At 33.0% G+C, this 24,490-nt stretch overlaps 1 protein-coding gene and 1 long non-coding RNA gene across 3 annotated transcripts in view; both read left to right on the top strand.

Annotated features, from left to right (window-relative positions):
• Positions 1-287: 287 nt before the first annotated feature.
• On the top strand, positions 288-1,312 carry LOC127709262 (uncharacterized). Its single transcript, XR_007985564.1, has 2 exons — positions 288-752; positions 1,150-1,312. It is a non-coding gene; the product is annotated as an uncharacterized LOC127709262 (long non-coding RNA).
• Positions 1,313-12,613: 11,301 nt separating this feature from the next.
• Positions 12,614-24,490, top strand: part of LOC127709242 (uncharacterized) — a 79,092-nt gene continuing 67,215 nt past the window's right edge. The window contains exons 1-2 of one of the 2 annotated variants that reach the window (XM_052214657.1): positions 12,614-12,666; positions 23,629-23,723. In XM_052214657.1, the coding sequence (XP_052070617.1) occupies positions 23,643-23,723 (81 nt within the window). In that variant the 5' untranslated portion in view covers positions 12,614-12,666; positions 23,629-23,642. The other variant, XM_052214658.1, reaches the window with a different exon arrangement.

Genomic DNA, 24,490 nt, shown 5'->3' with positions numbered 1-24,490 from the left:
GGAAGACCAGTAAAAATATCTGCAAATGTTTTCATCTTTTTTTTTTACAAAAAAATCCATATGAAAGATTTGACACTATATTTTTATTAATTCTATTATAAAATAGATTAAGTTAGCACTATGGTAAATTTAAATGGGTAATTATGGTTGCCAACTCCATTGGAAATTTGAATTGAGATTATGACCATATCTTGAGGGAAAGAATTTTTTTGGGGGAAAAAGGGGGGGGGGGGGGGATAAAAAGAAATTGTGGGGGGCCAATTTTTTCTCATTTCAGATTTCAGAAATTAAAAAGAATTAATTCTTCAAATATTATTTTTTTTTCAAATTTCAAATATTGAAAAATTTCAAGAAGTAATCTTTAATTGCACAGTATGGCGCATTAGATTTGTAAAATCTTTGATCACATTTATTTATTTGTTATGCCGAATCTAACAGTGTATTTAGATTTTTAATTTTGGGTCCAGTTTTCAAATTGGTCTACATTAATGTCCAAAGGGTCAAAAATTAAACTTTGTTTGATTTTAGCAAAAATTGAATATATGAGGTTCTTTGATATGCTGAATCTAAACATGTATTTAGATTTTTGATTTTTGGCCCAGTTTTCAAGTTGGTCCAAATTGGGGTCCAAAATTAAACTTTGTTTGATTTCAACAAAAATTGAATATATGAGGTTCTTTGATATGCTGAATCTAACCATGTATTTAGATTTTTTATTTGTAGGCCCCGCTATCAAATTGGTTCATATTGAGGTCGAAAGGGTCCAAAATTAAACTTTGTTTGATTTCATCGAAAATTGAATTATTGGGGTTCTTTGATATGCCAAATCTAACCGTGTTTTTAGATTTTTAATTTGGGTCCCGTTTTTTAAATTGGTCTTCATTGAGGTCCAAAGGGTCCAAAATTAAACTTAGTTTGATTTTAACAAAAATTGAATTCTTGGGGTTCTTTGATATGCTGAATCTAAACATGTGTTTAGATTTTTGATTATGGGCCCAGTTTTCAAGTTGGTCCAAGTTGGGGTCCAAAATTATACTTTTTTTTATTTCAACAAAAATTGAATATATGGGGTTCTTTGATATGCTGAATCTAACCATGAATTTAGATTTTTTATTTGTGGGCCCCGCTATCAAATTGGTTCATATTGAGGTCAAAAGGGTCCAAAATTAAACTTTGTTTGATTTCATCAAAAATTGAATTATTGGGGTTCTTTGATATTCCAAATCTAACCGTGTATTTAGATTTTTAATTTTAAGTCCCGTTTTTTAAATTGGTCTACATTAAGGTCCAAAGGGTCCAAAATTAAACTTTAGTTTGATTTAAGCAAAAATTGAATTCTTGGGGTTCTTTGATATGCTGAATCTAAACATGTGTTTAGATTTTTGATTATGGGCCCAGTTTTCAAGTTTGTCCAAGTTGGGGTCCAAAATTAAACTTTGTTTGATTTTAACAAAAATTGAATATATGGGTTTCTTTGATATGCTGAATCTAACCATGTATTTTGATTTTGGACATTGGACCATAATAGGTAAATTAAAAAAATTCAAGTTCTTAGACCACACTCTTTCTGTGTCAGAAACCTATGCTGTGTCAAATATTTAATAACAATCCAAATTCAGAGCTGTATCAAGCTTGAATGTTGTGTCCATACTTGCCCCAACTGTTCAGGGTTCGACCTCTGCGGTCGTATCAAGCTGCGCCCCAGCGAAGCATTTTATTGTAGTTTGGTCTATTCCTCAGATACTTTAAGTAATAGGGCCACTATATTTTTGTATGGTGTACATGTCTGACTGACAGGGTTCATATGACCTTGACTTTATTTTCATTGTTCATTGGTCAATAAGTTTTTTGTAGTTTTGACAGTTTATCAGAAACTAAAAGCAATAGGTCATCATATTTGGCAAATGGAATGATTGTAGGTCTGGCAAGGTTCATATGACTTTGACCTCATTTTCATGGTTCATTGATCAATATTAAGATATTGCATTTGATCTATTTCTAAGGTACTACCACCTATAGGCAATAGGATCACTATCTTCGGTGTATGAACTGATTGTAAGGTGTACATGCGTTGCATGGTTCATCTGACTGTGACCTATTTTCATGGATCATTGATAATTTTAAGTTTATTTAATACTTGTATTAAAACCTACAGACTTTCATCATAAACTCAATCATAAGTAGGGGGGCCTCGGTGGCCGAGTGGTCTAAGAAGTTACTACTGTAATCACTAGCCAGTCAACACTGAGGTTGTGAGTTCGAACCCCGCTTGTGCAGGTGCACTCGACTCCAATCTTAATTGACTAGGATTGTCAGTTTTCCTATCGAAGGTCATGGTTTTCTCCGGGCACTCCGGCTTCCTCCACCAATAAAAACTGACCACCACGAAATAGCCCAAAAAGCGGTGCTTAAAAGTGGCGTTAAAACACCAAAAAATCAAATCAAATCAATCATAAGTAGAGCAGGCAAGACATTTCGTCATGGGCTGGGCACACTTGTTTTTACTTTTTTGGCAGTTCCTTTGCTATTGTTTTGTAGGAGCTAGTTTAAAAGTGTAAAATGGCAAGTTCTATTTACTTGAAAAACTGCAGAAAAAATCTTAAGTTTCTGTAACTGAATTGTAAGATTTTTTTGCAATTTTCAGTTATGTTTTTGCTGTTTTCTTGAATTTTATAGGTACTAGATTTAAAACGTGAATTTCAATAATGACCAGCACAACAAGATCTATGTACATGATTATAAGAAAATTCTATCAACCTGTTTTTGATATCCATTTCTCCCCCAATTGTCACAGCTTGTGTTGTTTTTTTCGGGGAGGGGGGGGGGGGGGGATTTGCTGATAGGTTAAAAGTGAAAATGGCAAAAATGAGCAGCAACACACACAAAAATAGTAGTTTATGAATGTAATGGTCTTCATTAGCAAATTGACACTTTTTCACCAGGTTAGTGATTGAGGATCAGATGAGCCTCTTGTTTTCGACCTCAACACTCCCCTTTTAATCTCTACCAGTGGACTTACATAGACCAACAAAAGTACATAACTTTATTGGAAATGCGCTTAATAGTAACTATTTATATGACTTATTGCCTTTAAATTACGATCTATGAACAAAAGCTAATTTGTAAAGTACTTTGTGGATTTGCGAAGATAAAGAAAATGGCATCGAACGCAGTAAAGTCAATATACACGTAGGAACAGGTATTACCTTGTTGTAACACTGATAAAAAGCTAAATAAATCATCTATATGATTACATAACCTTGACAAAGCATATGAAGAATAGGTATTGCTTTCATCTTTTAAAATTGGGTATCACCAAAAAGTGCCCTTTTTCAATGTTTAGACACTGAAGAACCCTATTTCCAATTCAGTTTACGCACTTTTGGTCTTTTTATGTCCTACCCGCGAAAGAAGTAGGGCAATATCTTTTCTTGTATACGCGTCCGTCTGAAATTCGGTTCGTCTGTCCTGTGTGAGGTTAAAGTTTTATACCAAGACCTGTACTATATCATGGAGTTGAGCCAGATTAACTTGAAATTATTTCTCATGTTTATTGTTGGGTAAATTTTAATACTATATAAAAAAATACAATGTTCACCCTAATTTCAAAGTTTACTGAACGTGTACATGTCGAGCAGTGGAAACAACTCAAAATCACTTGAAACTTGATGTTCACGATCAGTAATACACATTTTACCTTTCCTGTCCGCGAGTTCCTCAATCATAAATTATACATTCGAGCACTGAGGCACGCCGCACTCCTCTCAAACTATGTTGCAAAACATAATTCTATTCAAGTACTGTAATAAAGATGTCAACAAAACTAATTTTCATGAATTTGCATCAAGCTATGATGTTCTTGATAACAGGCATCAATGGAATAAACTTAGCAGTTAAGCGTACTTAGGTTTAATTGGATGGTTTCAATGCAAAAAAAATACGGCACGTGTTTTTCATGATTGTTATGGCATACCTTGGTAAAGGCCTGCAACTTAGAAAATCAGAAAATTAGTTAAATACTCTAATAGATAGCAAAATTATCTCCCTTGACCACTGACCCTTCCTCGTGCATTTGAACTGTTATTTCATGTTTCTTTAATCACTCTGTAATGTTTATGCCATTTTGTTATTAATGTTATGCTCTTAATGGGCCCTTTAATTTGGAAAATAAAATATTGTATATTGTATAATACACAGGCACTGTATGTATGTACGTAGATCCCTCCGTTATTCGGATCACCCCTCGAGAGCTGCGAGGGTACAGTGGAATCCGTGTACACTCCCAATCGGGATTAATGGAGATGTGTCACTAACGAATTTACAACAAAATTTACAAGGACAATCCCCCACCCCAACACAAAGGGAGTGCTAGGCCACCAGGCAGTCTGTTATTATGGTGGAGGAAGCCGAAGTACTCGGAGAGAATCACCGTTCTGCTCGGCGGGAACAGACAAACCGAAGAGATTTCAGAAGATTGATCTCCAGGTCAAAGTAGGGGGCAACTTTGGCCTACCGAGTCCCCCATAGTACCCATTCTAGTTTCAACTCCGGTCTAGGTAACAGAGATGTGTGTGGGAGGATGAAAATCACCCTTCTGATGTACGTGAATAAAATACGTGTATACAGAAGGGTTTTTTTTTCAGATACGAGTGCCTATGTAGTGGCTTGTCGTCATTGTTTAGTGCAGTTTCGTTGTTTTTTCTTCATTTAAACGTCATATCAAATTTCCCAATTTATCTAAATTTGAATATAAAAATATGGAGATGTGGTAAAATTGCCAATAAGACAACTCTCCACCAGAGACCAAATGACATAGAAGTTAATAATTATAGGTTACCGTACAGTCTTCAACAATGAACAATACCCATTCCGCATAGTCAGATATAAAAGGCCCCGAAATGACAAAAATTTAAAACAATTCAAACGAAAAAACTAGCGGCCTGTTTTATGTAGAAACAAAACAAAAGTCAATGAACGAAAAACAAATATGATATACAGCAACAAACAACAACCACTGAATTACAGGCTCCTGACTTGAGACAGCTACATACAGAATGTGGCGGGGTTAAACATGATTAAGGGCACCAAACCCTCCTCCTAACCTGGAACAGTGGTGTAACAGCACAACATATGAACAAATTATAACAATCAGTTGGAAAGGACTTAACTCATCAGATCGATACAAAACAGAAAAACAAGTAACAAAAACACAGACCGTGTTATTTATTACATCCCCACAACAAAAAAGACACCAAGTACAGATCTGAGAGTACTCGCAGTTACTGATAGCTAGTTCAAAGCCAATAACAAATTAAAAACAAAATCATGTAAGACTTAAATATCAATCAGTACACATCCAGCATCCAATGGATTTAGTGTAGGGACGTCATTTACAGTCAGAGAAATACATGACCTTGTGCAATGCCAAAATAAAGGTATCGAAAGATTGTAGAACCGTGAATGTGCATATGTATATGTTTATGTATATAACAATAATATTAGTTTGGTTTTAATATACTGATAACAAAATCAATATTTATACCAAGAAAAACAATATTCAAAGATAATTTTACAGTGTTGATTTGGTAACCTTTTCGAATAAGTTTATTTTGCTGGAGAATCGATAAATTTACCCGGATCGTATCTAAATTTCCGGGCTCGGTAAACATCACCTTCGTAAACAGTAGGATGTGCTATCCCGTTTGAAATAGGTTTTCTACAGGACAGCCAAACTTCCAAATCAAATCTTTGTATCTATGGAAGAACTCAGTAAAGGTCTTAAGTTATTTGTGATAAAGAAATCCTTGACTTAATAATTTACCAGTTAACCATAGATTACGTTCATTAAAATCCAAAACGTCACTTCAGACACGGACACAACAAACGAGTTGTGATATATAAACACCGTAAGATGGTTCCAAAGGAACATCACCATCCAAAAAAGGAAAATTAACAATAGGGAAAGAAAAATTGTCCCTTTTGTCGTAATTTTTTGTGTAGAGTTTCTTGTGTAGAACTGAAATATCTAAATCTAGCTAGGAAACGACAGTTATTACCGTTTATATTTGATTTATTTAAAGTAATCCTTTGTGTAAACTTCGGCAGTATATTTTGAAAATTCTTGATTATTGAACGCAAAAATATCATCAAGATAACGACAAGTGTTGTTGAATTTATCAATTAAATGCAATTTAGACTTACTGGGTTTGGACATAAACTGTGATTCATAACAGTACAAGAACAAGTCTACTATTAAAGGGGTTCAATTAGTGCCCATAGGAATACCTACAACCTGTCGATACACTTTTTTGCCGAAACGTACATAAATGTCGGCAAGGAGAATATTAACAGCTTCACTATATAATCTCATCATACCTTCAGTAAGTATATCTAGAATGTTTACCTTTCCCATTAGACGGAAGAAGGATTTAAATGAGTTGTAGTACATATACTTTGCAATCAGATTTGTCAAGCAACCATTTAATTGAACAAGAACAATTTTGTTTGATACGATTGTGTGAAAGTATAGTGTAAAGAGTTGAAAAGTCAAATTGTCAGCAGAATCAAAAGGACCATCAAAAGCGCGTCTAAAACATCCAAAGATTTGTTTACACTCCAAAAAAGTTAATTCCACTCTTTTCATGTGTTTTATTACAAAAGTTAATGATAAGTTCTTTGATAGTAGCTAAGGAAGTACTTTGATAGTAGTTAAGGAACTAACTAAAAGCACTGATAGATTAATTGTAGAACACTTCCTAGAGGCCGAGTTGAAACAATATTTTACGGGGGGTTTTTTTTGTAGAATAATACATAGTAGGGACATTCAATTGGGCGATTGATTATGCAATTTGTTTCGCAAAGACATGAAACATGAAAAACCCGATTCTTCCCCGGTTGTTAAAACTGGTAAACCTCTCATGAAGATTCCTATGTATTCAGTTATGGTTTTCGAGAATTACTACTCAGTTATCCCTTCGTTTGAACGAGATAATCAGGTAATTGGAGTTGCCCCTCTTTGTCCAGTTTTGGAGTGGTTAATCAAAAGCCGCCAAATGTCATGTTTTTTACATAGTTTTAATTCACAGCTTCGCACATTACACAGAAACTGATCAAAGTAAGTAAAAACGTTTTACTTTTGTAGAAAAAGAAAAAAGAACTAACAGTGATAGCAAAAGTCCATAAAACACATTCACAAAAAAGGATTGAGCACGAGAATCGTGTTTGCATTTTGTATTGATAATATGGTTATATTATTTTTCTTTCTGTATAAGCAGAGGCGGATAAAGGGAGGGACAGGGGATCATCCCCTGCCCCCTTATGGAGGTTCATATATGATAAATGCATAGACTTTTTACAAATATCACTCCAAACGTTGGCTTCCCTGTCCGCCTATTTCAAAATCCTGGATCCGCACCTGATAAGTAGTTTTTCCTTGGTATTGTCATTGATCAGCAAGACAAGAACTCCAAATAGGTAAAATATTAACGTCAAGTTTTGCCGAAATCGTTAGTATACTCTTTATAGGAGTGATTGTCATAAATGACGATTTGTTTGCCCTTTGTGTGTTTTGTGCAAAAACTAAAGAAGATAGAGAGAAACTATAAAAAGAAACAAATTACCAGCAATACAAGATCAACAAAAAAGAGATTTTTGTCATGAATTCTATTCTAGTCCACTGTTGGAGAGTCATGGTCCATTGCTGAAGATGCACATTGACCTACAGGGGCGGATTTAGGGGGGCAGGGTTCCCGCCCCCCTTTTAGTGGGAAAAAATTGGTTGATAATTTAGGGACCACTGAAGCATGACTGGAGGGGCCCCCCTCTTATGGCAGTCAGTGCCCCCCCCCCCCCCTTATGAACATTTCTGGATCCACCACTGACGTAGATGAGCGACACGGGCTCTTCAGAGCCCCTCGTTTACAAATGTATTCTACACGACTGCAAGACTATTTTACTGAATAGTCATATAAACATCCTAATTTACGTTTACCATCTTATTTGATTTGATTTGATAAGTTGATCAGTGTTCTCGTAGTAAATACAACAACTATATATACATTCATATAAAGGAGGGTCTGGATGGGATTTACAGAATAGAGAATAATGGAAAAAATGTATAGAATAAAGAGTAAAAAATGTAAAGAATAGTCAAAAATAGGACAAAAAAAGAATAGAGAATAATGAGCAAAATTTATAAAGAATAGAGAAAAATTGCTTACAAAATTAAAGAATACAGAATTGAAAGCCCCCTCATCCAGACCCTCATATAGTATTGAATCAACCATATTTCTACATTGTCTACAGCTACAGCAACGCTAGCAAGTGGACACCAGCGAATCCGTTACGTAATTTCATTGTTGTAATCATCTAAAATCAATTTGAGTTTTTCTATACTTTACTTAACATAAAATATTTCCATCAGTGTCAATAGACACTGTATTAAGATCTTACTGTTAGAATTTCTCGTTGTTATCTTTATACCAACACGTATTACTTTTCCTTTCCTGTTGTTCATTTTCGTATCATTGGCTCCATCTTATTGAGTGTACATTTCTCATTTAGTCCGATATGCGCGTGTTTGTATAGTCGAAAAGATCCGATTTCAATGAACATAATGGTTACCGCGATTACTGAAAAAAAAACTATTACAGCAGAGATATGTATATATATATATATATAAGTCTAAATTGAAAACAACGTTCAAACCTATATATATATATATATGATTGCGTTGGATAAAAACCGCAATTTTTATACGTGTGCATGCAAAACAAATTTCTTGGTAGAGGGGTATATATATATATAAACAAGTCTAAATTGAAAACAACGTTCAATATATATATAACAAGTCTAAAAGGGTACAACATCACCAAAAAATAATTAAATCATGAACAAATTTTAGATATTTCGGATAACTAATATCCTTCATCAGTAAGATGTAAAATGAATCTTATCTTGACATGTGGTAGTCAAACTGAAATAAAAATCTTGAATGCTATACAAATTATCAATAATCAATACGCTGGTAATTTTTTTTTCAATATTGATGTTTGGGAGGAGGAATAAATTTCTTAAAAATTGTAAGAGTCCAAAACGGAAGCCTGAGTTATTGGAATCAAGTGATGGTAGGAAAAATGAGTGACACATTCTATGTTTTTTCATTTATGCCTTCTGGGGAAACTGTCCTAAGCTTTCTTATTCAAAACCTTTCCCGAGCAAGTCTATCGGTCCTTGACCAACCCTCGTTGTGGTCTATGATAGTGATGGTAAGGTTTTTGAGATCAGCTTGGGCGTGCCCAGGTGATCTCAAATGACGACTTACGGGGAGGTCGGGCTTGCAGGTGTAGACACTTCGATGACCATTCATGCGTTTGTTGAATGGCTGTTCTGTCTCGCCAACATACTGCATGCCACATCGACACTGAAGAAGGTATACAACATTCTGGGTTTTGCAAGTTACATTGCAAAATATAGTGTACACAGACCCAGTGGAGTGGCAAGTAAATGTTTGAGTATTCAGTATTTGTTGGCAGGCCAGACATCGTCTGTTACCACACGACTTGCACCATCCCGCAGTTGAACAGCTTTTATTAGAGGAGACATCAGCTCTCACAAACTTAAGTCTTTCAGACTTGCTGGTCTCCGAAAAGCTAAGACAGGAGGTTTGGGAAAGATCTTGGATAATTTAGGGTGCTTGGCAAAAGTTTGCCAATTGGCATGGATCAAACGTGAAAGGTTAGTAAAGGCGTAACAACATCATTTTTTATCACGAATATAGAGAAGTATGATTTCAACTGCATATGCAGGGATTTGGTAAAAATTTCATAAAAAAAAAGTATTTCACGTCGATCTCTTCAATGAACCTTATATTTGCATTGCTAAATGAAGAATTTTACAGCAGACATATGGATATCATAGATTCGTCAGGTCTTTTCTAAATATTATCACAAATATTGAGATTTATTGTGGAAGTATGATCTGATGAAATAAGTACAATCTGATAACGAGGCTTGAACACAGGATCTGTATTCTAATCAGATTTAAAACGGTATAAATAACGGTAATATGTCACACCCATATTTTTACGGCAAGTGCATGTTATTTTTTAAAATAAAAAATGTGTGAAGTCCTTGAATCTTTCTTTTTTATGCTTGATATGCTATTATGGATAAAGTTATAAACATACTGCTTTTGTTAATCAATGTGTCTGGTGGTTTTATGTATAAATGAACACCAATTCGCTAATGTTAAAGCAATACTATAGTATAATGTCCCGTTTGTATTCTATACTGTACTTGTTCTAGGCATTGCACAAGGTCGTGTCTTTTTTAAACTGTTAAAATTAAATTAAAATTATTTGAAAATTTTAAAGACTATTCTGAAGAACAACCACCAATATTAGAATGTAGGACGACATGGTTTCATATTACTGAATTTGGTGTGCCTTTTAGTACAAGCGACGGCTACAGATTTAAAAAAAGGGGGAGGCGGAGATGCTCATAAAAAATGCCTTTAAGAAAGAGCCCAGCAGTAAATTACACCTGCTCGACTGTATGGGATGGATCCCTCAGTACTATATGTGGACACTGTTTGAACACGAGGTGACATAAGGGTCTGGATGGGGTTAACGGAATAGAGAATTGTTGCAAAAAAAATGAATAGAGAAAAACGAGCAAAAAAATATAAAGAATAGAGAATAGTGGGGTGCAAAAGTGTTGTATACCCAAAATGGGTCTACCCTTTTATCACATTTACCGATAGCCTTTTTCGGTGTGCACGTTTATCGGTACATTAAAAAGAATAACAGAAATCACCCAAAATACTGGACAATACAAACCGCACTAACCATGCAGAAACATCCGACTAGCTCTCCCCACAGGCGTGGATATAAGTAGTGTTATGTATGTGTTATACAAATAGAATATTAATTGCAATAAAAAACAACCCATCCAAATCCTGTTTCCAAGCGCCCGAAAAAGAAACACACATACAAACAAAATCGAACAAAAACGAACAACACATTGTTCAGATAGGGACAGATAATCTGACTTGGTACCAAATGTTGTGGGGTTAAACCAGCTTTACGAGCGCACAAACCTACCCTTTTCCTATCTAGACCATATGTCGTATAGTAAAACACACAATAAAGATACTGCACAGTGCATCTAGCAATAGGATGCCCAAAAACTTGGAAAAGGAAATAAAAGACGCCACATAAATTGAGAAGGAGGGTCAAAGTGAGCTACTACATGAAGCTTGTTAAAGTAGCCACAGCTGTTGCTTGAATACTGCCGCCGCCAAAAATACAAATATAAAGCAGCAACACTCCTAATCTCATCATAGTTTTGGGTTTTTTTTGCGTCGGCAGTCTTTATGAGAGGCCAGTTAGTATTTAAAATCGTCATATCGGCATCAGCAAAAATAACAATTTTAACTGAATTAGTATGATGTATATCACTCACGCATAGCTTTGCTGTTGAAAGGTACATAAGAACTCTACTGAGTAAAACTATTTCATTTTTAATTGATTTAGTTCTTTCAACGGCCTACTGTGACCAAATAATAGGTAGGATGAGAAATAATGATAATTTTTACGAGAAACATACATTTACAGATAAACATTTTTCAAAGTATTTTGTTACTCTGTAAAGTATTTGTCATTAAGTCGACTGATCAGCACTATATGTATATGAACATATTCTAGCAAACCCTACAAGTTGTGAAATATGCATGCCATAGAATGCGGCAAGAGGAATATTACCGTCTTACATTGGTGGCAAAATTGAAATCGCGTCTGTTTTGTTGTATATTTTAGTTGCAATACTTTCTTTTCGTATCACTGATACATCATACGCCTAAAAACGGACAACATTAACTTGTATTATCAGTTCTGAAATACCTTCAGCATGTTTGATTAACTTTGGATAATCAACAGTAAGTACAACCAGAAACATATATATTATCACATGTCTGTAGTATTATATGTTTCTGGTACAACATTGAAAATGATAACATTACGTTTACTTTGTCAAGATTAATTTTTTTTTTATGAAAGAAGATTCATAACAGTTAAAGAAAAGATGTGCAGTCAACATTTATAGAAATTTTTTTTCCCCGAAAGATTGACGATATATAGTCGAAAAAAGCTTTTGTCAAGCAAGAAATTTAAAGCCTTAAACTGTCCATGGAGCTACTACATGATCAATAAAATTGAGCATGTTTTTTTTTTTTACTTCAGATGTTTTTATACTCCAAAAATGATTGACACCTGTGTTTTGATAGAGTTTATTGCAATACTGAATAATGAGGCTTTTAATGGTAGTAATTTTAGTGCACTTGCCAGATTCGTTAATTCCTTTTAATAGTTGACCAAAATGTGAATGAATGGATGATGGACTGCTGAATTTTTCTAGTGGTCCCAGGCGAATCTATGCTGCAAGAATAAAAAAAAATATACCAAAACACATAGTCCTATAGTAGCAGTCAGACTACTATTAACAGTAACATTACGAAAAAGTAAAATCCATAAATGTTCACAATGCTATTAACTTTATTGCTCATCCAATGATGGAAAATCGATTCCGGATAAATATAGAACCAGTCCGGTGGCCATTTTAAATTTATAATTAGCACACAACAGTGCTTGTTGCAGCAACAAGGAGCCAGGTGAGAAATATTAATGATTTGATTTCTTTGTTGTGTTTACAAATGACAGCATATGTTGTAAACACTCTCTGGATTTTAGCAAGTTTTAAGTGATATGGACATATGTACAGTTGACCCAGGAAATTATTAAACCTGTTTATTTAAATATTGACTGAGTCATAACCAAATTGTGACTTCTGGACTAATTAGTAATTTCAGGTAAATTAAACAAAGATCATTTAAGGTTATTCGTATACTTACTAATAATTTTGTAAAAAGTAGTTTATAATGAATGAAATAAATTAAGATAGTTGAGGAAGACTGAGAATACTTATAATAACACAGTGTAATTGTATATACATGAAATAAGATTTAAATTATTTGCATAGATAAGTGTAAAAAAAATAAAAAAATGACAATCATATCAGTTAACATACTAAAATATGGTACAAAAGATAAAATAAAAAAGGGAAAAAAAAATAATGTTAAAACTGTAGAAAAAATGGGGGGATAAAAAATTATGTGAAAACAAATCTTGGATTTTCTTGCAAAATCATAGATTTTGTAAAATCATGATAGGTAAATCTATATTTAAATGATTTTTATTGAAATTTCTAAAGTCAAACTGTCTTCCAAATGCCAATAGGGATAAGATAATCTTCACTTCTACAGTATACTAATTAATTGAATTTTTATAGATCCCATATTTCTATTGAAAGGTCATGAAGATGTTGGAGCAATAACTGAAAAAGCATTCTCCATTTGAAACATTACAATTATTTTGACAAGTAAAGATTGACACTCATAATTACATATTCTGCCTTATACATTAGTGATGGAGTTGTGGTTATACCAAAATCAAAGCTGTGTTTTTGAGTTGTTGGCCTGTGTTTTCAACTTTTGGTGTTTGGACCTTTTCACTGCACTTGCATTAATTTTTAGTTCAGTAGAAACTTACTTAAACAGTTCACATAAAGACTGCCGCCTTATAGTCTTGTAACCCTCCCATTAGCCTCATTTGAGCTGAGTAAAGGGATGCTTCAAAAATAATTTTAAAAGTAACCGTGAAATTAAGCCGGTATTTTATAATTGTGGTTCCAGATCCGGTCAAATATATCATGCGAGAATAAGAATGAACTGTAGTGGACTTAACAAACACCCTTATGACAGAAACTTGATACAATCCCTGAAGTGTGTTTGTGGAGACCCTGAAACAACGGAACACTATTTATTAAAATGCAAAATATTCAATGTACCTCGCCAAAGACACATTCACAACTTACAGATTCCAATCAAAATTTCCACTAATGTCTTACTTTTTGTCTCCGTTAGACTCACAGTAGAACAAAACATACTGATATTCAAAGCTGTGCAAAACTTCATTATAAGTATCAATCGATTCACATCCACAATCAAATAATTCTAATTAATCACTCCTCCCCTATATAAAAAATATTGTTTCATTCTTTAATAACACTCTCATTTTTCTAAAAACACCTTTCACCCCTTTCCTTTGCTATATATTTTTTTCTTATGAATTTTCCTTTTGTTATTGTAATCATTTTGTTACATATTTATTCGTTTGCTATTCAGCATGTATTCATAGCTTGTAATTTTATTTTCGAATTTAGGGAGACGGATTTATATAAGAGCACTACTCCTGTTTCCTAATCCCAATTATTGAATCTTTTGTATATTCAGATTTATGTCTTTACCCTTGTAGCTATATATTATAACGATTTCTTTAATAAAATATGTTTACATACAGGGATGCTTGTATCCATAGGGGTTAGTACAGCTAGAAGCCCATTATGAATATTTTGATGAGTCTATCTATAATGGAGATGTAATCCCAGAAGAAATTTATAAGTCCAAAATGTTTCTATAGACAACTAGAAATTTCCTTTGGGTTTTATTTTTAAATTTATGAAGAACTGATCTGAAGTAATTTTTTTTGTAATCAATCGTCATTCCTTTCAAATATCAGATATTTGATTGTTTCAGTAATATTGCAAATCTATATAAGCATTGAAATAACTTAAAATAATCATTTACTACTAGTGTTTAATGCCACTAACAGCACTCTTGGCTGTATCATGGCAGCCTGTATTTATTGATGTATGAAGCCTGAGTACCTGGAGAGAACCATTGACTGTCTGTAGTAAACTGGCAATCAAAGTCAATTCAGATCCAATAATTGATCTTGCATTTTAAACTTATAACATTTGTTTGCAGCATTTCCTGGAATCTGTTTGATTATTTTCTCATTTTTTTTCATTTGCTCAACAATCAATGACAATAGCATTAACAAAGGCACACTATAATTTCTTATAATAAAGAATACAATATTCTACAAATTCATGTAGGTTCATTTAGTTTGATATACTAATACCAGTATGTGTCAATGACATAAAGAACTTAAGGATTTATTAAATTATTTTTTTATTTACCATTAAATTTCTTAGAATATTAATTCCAATTTTCCCAAAAAGAAACTGCATCAGAATTTGTTTATTAATATGCAATGCCGGTACATGTATTTAATAGGCCCTGACCTTTGTACAAGTAAAATACTTATCATTTATGAAGTTCAGTGTCATTGACTTTGGAAAAAGGTACAGAAGAATAAGAGAAAATTTTATGTAATACTTGCACCTGAAAATAACAGAGAACAATTGCAGGAAAAAGTTGTATTTAGACTTTGGATTACATGTACCGATAGTCCTAGCTATGATTTTGATGGATATTTTTAGTACAGGTCTCTGTCTGTATGAAAAAGAAGGTTGCCATAGTAATTCTGTTACAAAATATAGTGAGTTAAAAATGTTGTGTCACTGTAAATTGCATTCTTAGTTAGCTAATGTGGAAGTTTAAGGGCTTATTATGGTAAAATCAGATTTTAGCTTTGGTTCTATAAAATGAATTAGGATTGTTTCCTGTTGATTTAGTATTGAAGCCTGGAGACTAATTCCTTCACAACAGTATGCATTTGACAGTTGATGAAGAGTTCATTGATATTTCAACACTTTGAGAATGGCATGTAATTAACAATTGATTTTCTTCTAGCCTATACTATGATGTATTATCTTAATCTGTGTTAGATATGTTATAATCCAAATACATCATTAAAGATAAATTGATCAGTTTTATTTTACCCTGAGGCTTACTTCTATAGTTATGATAAATCATAATTTGCATATATTTGGAAAATGGTTGTGTAACTAGCTATTATGCATCTTTAAAATTCTTCTTCAAATTGTTTTAATTAAGATTCATGACTTCATTCAAAATTTAAACAAAAGTCATCAGTATCTTTGACAAAGCCATTAATAGAAAATTAACTAAACTGAAATGTTTCTTAAAAAAAAATTACATTTTGCTTCTTTAGAAGTGCTTTGCATGGTTTACTCCTGGTTTGCCCACTTTTAATTATACCAATTATCTATTAGTAAAGAAAACAAAAAAGACAAAAGGTTTAATGAACATACAATTGTATAGTCTGTTCCAACTTAGGAATATAGTTTATTAGTGTTTTCTATATATTCAGGTATTTTTACATCGCGATGACCTTGAGGTCATTACGATGTATTGCTATCGCCTAGATTTCCATTATGTAAATTAGTTTTGGGTTTGTAACCGATCTATAAACATGATAAATATGCGCACATAAACGAATGCAAAATAACATTCCTTATCGTTTGATATAAATACATCTCTTCAATGAATACTGATAAAAATATTTTTGTTTACAACATAAATTAATAATATGAAAATGTTTTGTAGTTAGATATATATATATATAAGTAAAAAATCATTGATAATATCAATGCACACGTACCGAAAAATTGTGTTAAAGCATGCGGAAGAATATCTCAAAGAACGTTTTGAAGGACCGGTAACTCTGTAATTGTTTTTGCGGGAAAATATGAATGCCTACTCGTATCCAATGTTAGAAAACTCGAATTTTTACAGAAAAGTGTCCACCATGCACTTGCATTGCACTATTATTAGAATAGTAGAATAGAATGATATACAAATGGATGCAAATCATATATGTATGTAACTGTTATTTTAATATAATATATAACAACAAATCAGTGTATACTGATTTGTATCTGTAACCAATTGGGGGCGCAGTTGGGACTCTTGTCTTGGCTCCCTAAATGTTACGGGGTCATGATTTTATTTGTAAAATCATTAGAAAAACAATTAAACTATGACGGTCACCAATATCAGGAACTAGTTGTTGCAGTTCACGAAGATCCAACACATTCAAGTTATATAATTTAATTCCAAGCCAAAGTACTAATATAACATACACAAAGGACAATGTCAATATAATGTGACTCCTACTGTATCTTACTCAATGTTCTACACTTCTCTTACTTCTGATCGTACTTTAGTTTACAACAAATATTTATACTGAATATCGAAAATAGACAATACTCAATTAACATGACAATACTCAAATTAAAATGACATTTCATAACTTTAAGCTATAAGTGACAGCATTCACATTAATTAATATAAAAGATAATTATAATTTATAATACTCATATATAATCTCATTCTTTCAATAATTTTCACACCTTTAGTATGAATTAATGTCTTTCATATTAATTTCTGTTACTCAATAAATAAATCTGTCACAAACATTTGAAAATCATATGTCACTAATTAAGATTAACACATTATTTGTCTATACATGTAAATATTTGAATTTGTAAAATAATAAGTTTTCTAAAAGTCCAATTTCTAAATAAATGATAAAATTAGAATTAAGTCCAAATAAGCCTGGTGACAAATGGCTCCTCCTCAACAAAAACACGTCCTCGTGTTCCCGAAGTTAATAAAATCGTCCTCTATTGTTCCTACTGTTGTTACTAGAATGAAACGATTGTCTTTGATTATAAACATTCTGTGGTTGATTCCACATCTGCTGTTGTTGTTGTTGTTGTTGTTGTTGTTGCAATTGTCTTATCTGCATCTCAAGCTGTACAATCTTTATTTCATATTTTTCTCTTTCTTCTCTTCTTCCCATTGTTGATTCTTTAAATATATCTACCGTCTTTTGTAACTGATCATAATCTAGTTGAAGATCGATGTATATTTGATGGTTTTTCACTATATCATTATACTCTGCATCAATTTTACTCTTCTCTTTATGTTGTTGTTTCAATAAATCATTGTTGATTGTCATTATCCTTAAATTTTCTGCCCTTAATAATTCATTTTGCCAATATAGATCATTAATATTCAGGTTTTCTGGTGTTGATTTAAATTTTTCCAATTCTTGGCGAAAGTCTTCATTTTGTTTCACATATAGTTGTGCTCTTTCCCACATTGTGTGCAGCTGCTCTTTTAGATCGCTTATTTCTTCATCTTTTTGTCTGTTCTGTTGTCTAAAATTTTCACGGTCAATATTATTCTCCTTTAATTTTTCTTTAATCCTTTTTAACTCCACTTTTGCTGAATTATTTGTTTCTAAAACACTCACGAAGGCTGCATTTCTGATATTTGAAAATGGCAATTCAAACATTGGTTGTTTTCTCTCCATATGCTGAATGAATCGGGATCGGTCCCTTTCTGTTCGTTTCTTACTCTTTACTTTGTTCTTTATTGTTGTTTGTTGTTCTTTCGCTTTCGTTGATTGTACACGATTAAAACACATTCTAGCATAATGTCCCTTTTTTCCACATTTGAAACACGTTTTGAAATTGGCAAAACAAATTCTGTTGTGCATTATTCCACATTTACCACATACTGGTCTTTGACTAGGAAAGTTCCATAATCTCCATTGCGGTCGTAAATTTATATCCATGTTGCTAAAATTGTTGATGAAACTGGGGGCACTCACTTGCTGCTGTTAAAGGTATCTGGGATCGTTGTTGAGCATAGAAGTCAACATGCCGCGGGTCGTCCACCATATGTAACCAATTGGGGGCGCAGTTGGGACTCTTGTCTTGGCTCCCTAAATGTTACGGGGTCATGATTTTATTTGTAAAATCATTAGAAAAACAATTAAAACCATGACGGTCACCAATATCAGGAACTAGTTGTTGCAGTTCACGAAGATCCAACACATTCAAGTTATATAATTTAATTCCAAGCCAAAGTACTAATATAACATACACAAAGGACAATGTCAATATAATGTGACTCCTACTGTATCTTACTCAATGTTCTACACTTCTCTTACTTCTGATCGTACTTTAGTTTACAACAAATATTTATACTGAATATCGAAAATAGACAATACTCAATTAACATGACAATACTCAAATTAAAATGACATTTCATAACTTTAAGCTATAAGTGACAGCATTCACATTAATTAATATAAAAGATAATTATAATTTATAATACTCATATATAATCTCATTCTTTCAATAATTTTCACACCTTTAGTATGAATTAATGTCTTTCATATTAATTTCTGTTACTCAATAAATAAATCTGTCACAAACATTTGAAAATCATATGTCACTAATTAAGATTAACACATTATTTGTCTATACATGTAAATATTTGAATTTGTAAAATAATAAGTTTTCTAAAAGTCCAATTTCTAAATAAATGATAAAATTAGAATTAAGTCCAAATAAGCCTGGTGACATATCACTACAATATAATACATGTAGTTATTACGGTGAAGATGAATTTCCTGTCATTTATTCATCATCCACGCACGAACTTGTCTCAGAAAAAAATATATCTCTGTACATTAACCTCAGTTTCAGGTAAAGAGATATGTTGTTTTTTTTCTGAGACAAGTGCTTTTGACCATCCTCAAGAACTTGTGGTCATCCGATGTTCAGTACTTCAGTACTTTGATTTATTTTGTACTTCCATTTTCATTCGTATAGAAAAATAACAATTAAATTAAACATTTTTTTCTCAATAATTTAATATCAATTCAATGGATTCATTTAACTTACATGTACAACTATTGACAAAACAATGACATTCAGTAATAAAAGTGTCTTAATAATTCATTAGTTTCTGAATGATTTTCATGATATAAATACACCAATATATATAATATATATGAATCAAGTTTATAAATGCATTGCATATTAAGGTAATAATAAAGCACATGTCAAAATAAGTAGTATGGGGCACTATATGTATAATGATCGGAAATACAATATTTTATATATATGTATCAAAAGTCACAAAACATTAAATTTACAAAGTCACAAATTACAATATTTCACTAAGTTGTTCAGTTTAAATTGAGAAGGTGGGATGTTGCGTCAGAGTAGTTGATGAGTCCTTGTTGGTATCTGTCTTTCAGTAGTTGGAGTCTATCACTCTGTATCTTCGTCTTTTTGGTGGGCGGGCTCCTCCTGCTGCATACTGGATAATATTACATTCTGTTAGTGCATGGGTCTTCTTCAGTAACTCAATGATCTCATAGATGTAAGGGTGGGCATGTTGGAGTCTCTTCTTGATTTTGTTGTGCTATCCTTCCAGGTGATGCGTGGTCCTTCTGTGTAGTAGTGGTTCCATAGAAAGTGGTATTCTTCAACCCAGAACTCTGTCACGTAATCAGTAAATGATGTTGTTACGGGTGTGTTGTCAGCTTCAACTATGTATTCTAAAGTTGTTAGCCAAACATCCTCAACTAGGTGGGGTGGAAATTATAAGAGTTAATACTGTTCAAATGGTGTCATATACAAAGCTTGGCTACTGAACAGTTGCATTTTATATTCTATTTGTTAGAATTGATAGGATATTTTTTATATTAAATTTCAGAACAGTGTATTTATCAAAATTTAAAAAAAGAATAAGTTGAATAAATAAAAAGAAATTCAAATGACATTTATTCTAATCTTTTCTTAGTTTCATTATTTTACTTTAAAAAAATTTCAGAATGTACCAATAATTAAAACTATTTGTTGACAAATGCTAAAATTTAATTCACATTTTTGTACACATATTTAGATATTTTTTTTGGTCAAATTCAATATATTTTCCTGCTAAAAATTATATCAAATATAAAATATTTTGCACATTTTCCTTGCTTTAATAGCAGAATATAATATCTTTCATAAAATTTTACATGTAAAATAATAGGCAAAAAATATGACTATAATTCAGAAATAAACTATAATTGTTAAAACAACAATCCCCCCTATGTTTACATATGCATGTAATTAAAAGTGGGCAAACCAGGATGACACCCTTTGCATAGTTTAAGTTAATTGATAATCCATTTAGATATTCAATTCGCTAAACCTAATGATCTGAGATTTAGATGCATTTTCTAGAACTCTTGCAGATTTTTACAGATTTCAAAGATAAATAGGGTTAAATGGGATTCAAATGGACTGATAATTTGAATGGGAACTTAAGAAAAATAACTTTAGAATTGAATTAGGATGCATTTTAGTATTCATTTTAAAGAAATGTTCACAAGTAACCTGCAATGTAAGTGGTCAAAAGTGGACAACTGTCCTTTCTGCTGAATTCATTATAAAAACAAATCCCCTAAGGACTTTAAACAATAAGATAAAAAAAAACTAAAGACAAAACTGACATGTGACTGATGATATTTCTGACTTGGGAAAGGCACATGAAGATGTGCTGTTGTTAACCTGGTTTTTGATTTCTCTGCACACTTTTAATCTTAATCAGTGGAATAACAAAAAAAGAATATATACCAACTGTCAATCAAAACCAATAAGTTGAATAAAAACAGACAACACAAATAACAGTCCTCACACTCTACAAAAGATTGAGCAACAAGAACCCCATCAAAACATTGGGATAAACGGGGTAAGCAGTTTCTGCTCCACTAGTGAAAACTGTCTTGTTACTAAGGTGCTCTGAAGGGGTAAGCCGTTTCTGCATCACTAGTGGAATGTGTCTTGTTACTCAGGTGCTGTGAAGGGATAAGCAGTTTCTGCTCCACTAGTGGAACCTGTCTTGTTACTCAGGTGCTCTGAAGGGGTAAGCAGTTTCTGCTCCACTAGTGGAACCTGTCTTGTTACTCAGGTGCTCTGAAGGGGTAAGCCGTTTCTGCATCACTAGTGGAATGTGTCTTGTTACTCAGGTGCTGTGAAGGGGTAAGCAGTTTCTGCTCCACTAGTGGAACCCGTCTTGTTACTCAGGTGCTGTGAAGGGGTAAGCAGTTTCTGCTCCACTAGTGGAACCTGTCTTGTTACTAAGGTGCTCTGAAGGGGTAGGCCGTTTCTGCATCACTAGTGGAATATGTCTTGTTACTCAGGTGCTGTGAAGGGGTAAGCAGTTTCTGCTCCACTAGTGGAACCTGTCTTGTTACTCAGGTGCTCTGAAGGGGTAAGCAGTTTCTGCTCCACTAGTGGAACCTGTCTTGTTACTCAGGTGCTCTGAAGGGGTAAGCAGTTTGCTCCACTAGTGGAACCTGTCTTGTTACTCAGGTGCTCTGAAGGGGTAAGCAGTTTCTGCTCCACTAGTGGAACTTGTCTTGTTACTAAGGTGCTCTGAAGAGGTAAGCAGTTTCTGCTCCTCTAGTGGAATGTGTCTTGTTACTCAGGTGCTCTGAAAGGGTAAGCAGTTTCTGCTCCACTAGTGGAACCTGTCTTGTTACTCATTGCAAGTTAAAGTTAGAAGAAAAGTTGCATTCATGATGAGTCACATTCTGGGATGTCACAATCAAGGAAAAGAGGACAGAATTTTGTATATATATATAAAACAAGTGGCACATATGATATCACAAACATTCAATACCAGTCAACTCAATCATGATGACATCGACAAAATATTCATAGTGATGACTTCAACTTTGTTATTTGTAACCTTTGGTTCAATAGCTTCCTTGTTAGCAGCAACCCTCTATCACTGAAATTATGATAGGAAACACAGGCCCTTGAATATTGTATAAACTTCGATTTATATATATATAAACTCCATATGTAGATGCTACTTGAATGTTCTACACAGAAATGGAAAGTTCCCAATAGGAAAATTGAAATGATTCCTTTTGTCAAAAGTTTTAGTTCTCAACTGACCCTCATTATCAATTTCTAGATGTTAGTCATGATATGAAGCAAACTTAACTGTATCTGTGGTATCCTTTATTTCAAGCCTTTTGGGATAGCTTTGATAAGCATAGTCACCAATGTTTGAATTATTCATTTAAAGGAAATCCTCTATATAGTTGAATGCTATGTTTAAACTTAATCATGCCAATTTCTTTTAAATTTTTGTGGAAAAGCTCTTGTATGAAATCTACCTCATCAGATTGTAGGAATAAGGTGGTAAAAAGAGGAGCACAGTTGGTTCCTATAGGAATGCAATTTTTTAAAAAGAAAAATGCATCCTCCAAATTAGATATCTTGATGATGTCAGTGTCTTCTATGTTATCTCTTTCTACATATTGTTACATCCCTGGTTTTCAAAGTTTAGGTTTGACCATTTCTGATGAAGGCAAAAAAGTGCTTTAGATGCACAAAACTTATTAAGTGTTATTTTCATTTCAAAAAACTTTTTATTTGAATCTGAATGACTTTTTACCAAGTATGATTTGTCCCTTACTAAAGCAAAATATTTATAATTGCGTTGGCCATGAAACAAGTTGGACTAAATCTTTCAAATCAAAAGGTACAAAGAAGAACTAGGCTTGTATTTTACAAAAAAGATCTTATGATTTAAAGCAATTTTAAGGTTTTAACTTGCAATCAAACACAAAATTGTAGATTTTTTTATGCTGAATTGCTGCAGACATGTGTGTTAGGGCTTCTATGTCAAACTCTAATTGTAATTTGAAGGTACAATTTAAAAATTAATATTCAAAACTTTCCCTGGTGGTCCTATGTTGGTCCTCACTATTATTTTTTTTGCAAAATTTTGGTATTCAAAATATTCAAACCACCACTTTTTGAGAACTCTGTCAAAGACATATAGATTATTGACAGATTGTGAATTGAATGATACCATAGTGTACAAGAGGGAATTGTTATTCAGTATATTATGTAAATTGCTTTGTCTGTATTTCAGATGATACTGTTATCATGTCTGCAGCAAGATATATCGTAGTGACTTTTGTAGTGTTGTGTTGTCTGTCAGTTGTCCTCTCCAGGCCACATGAAAAGGTAAGATATATATACTGTCATCTTAAATGTTGTAATACATTGAGCTTATAAAGTCAAGTGCTATAAATCCTCTTTTTTTTACTTGGGTTCATTTCACTAACAATACTTTGATCTGTCTTTCCGAAAAGAACTATTCTGATTATAAGAATAAGAAAATGTGGTACGATTGCCAATGAAACAACTCTCCACCAGAAACCAAATGACATAAAAGATAACAACTATAGGTCACTGTATGGCCTTCAACTTCTGATTGTTTTTTATACGACCGCAAAAATTTTTTTGGGATCGTATAATGGTATGATGTCGTCTTTGTCGTCGTCTGCGTCTGCGTCGTTGTCCGAAGACACATTGGTTTCTGGACAATAACTTTAGTTTAAGTGAATGGATCTCTATGAAATTTTTTAAGAAGATTCAATACCACAAAAGGAAGGTTGGGATTGATTTTGGGGATGATGGTCTCAACCGTTTAGGAATTAGGGGCCCAACAAGGGGCCCAAAACAAGCATTTTTCTAGTTTCAGGATAATAACTTGTGTATAATATTTCGATTGCTCTGAAATTGTACCACAATGTTTAATACCACAAGTAGAAGGTTGGGATTCATTTTAGGGGTTATGGGGTCAACAGTTTAGGAATTAAGGGCCAAAAAGGGGCCAAAAACAAGCATTTTTCTAGTTTCCAGACAATAACTTGTGTGTAATAATATGGATCTCTCTGACATTCTACTACAAGGTTCCATATAACAAAGGGAAGGCTGGGATTGAGTTT

Source organism: Mytilus californianus, unplaced genomic scaffold (assembly GCF_021869535.1).
Source record: "Mytilus californianus isolate M0D057914Y unplaced genomic scaffold, xbMytCali1.0.p SCAF_7, whole genome shotgun sequence".
NCBI classification, from domain to species: Eukaryota; Metazoa; Mollusca; class Bivalvia; order Mytilida; family Mytilidae; genus Mytilus; species Mytilus californianus.
The sequence above is the reverse complement of the archived record's forward strand: the minus strand, read 5'-3'. Positions and strand labels throughout refer to the sequence as shown.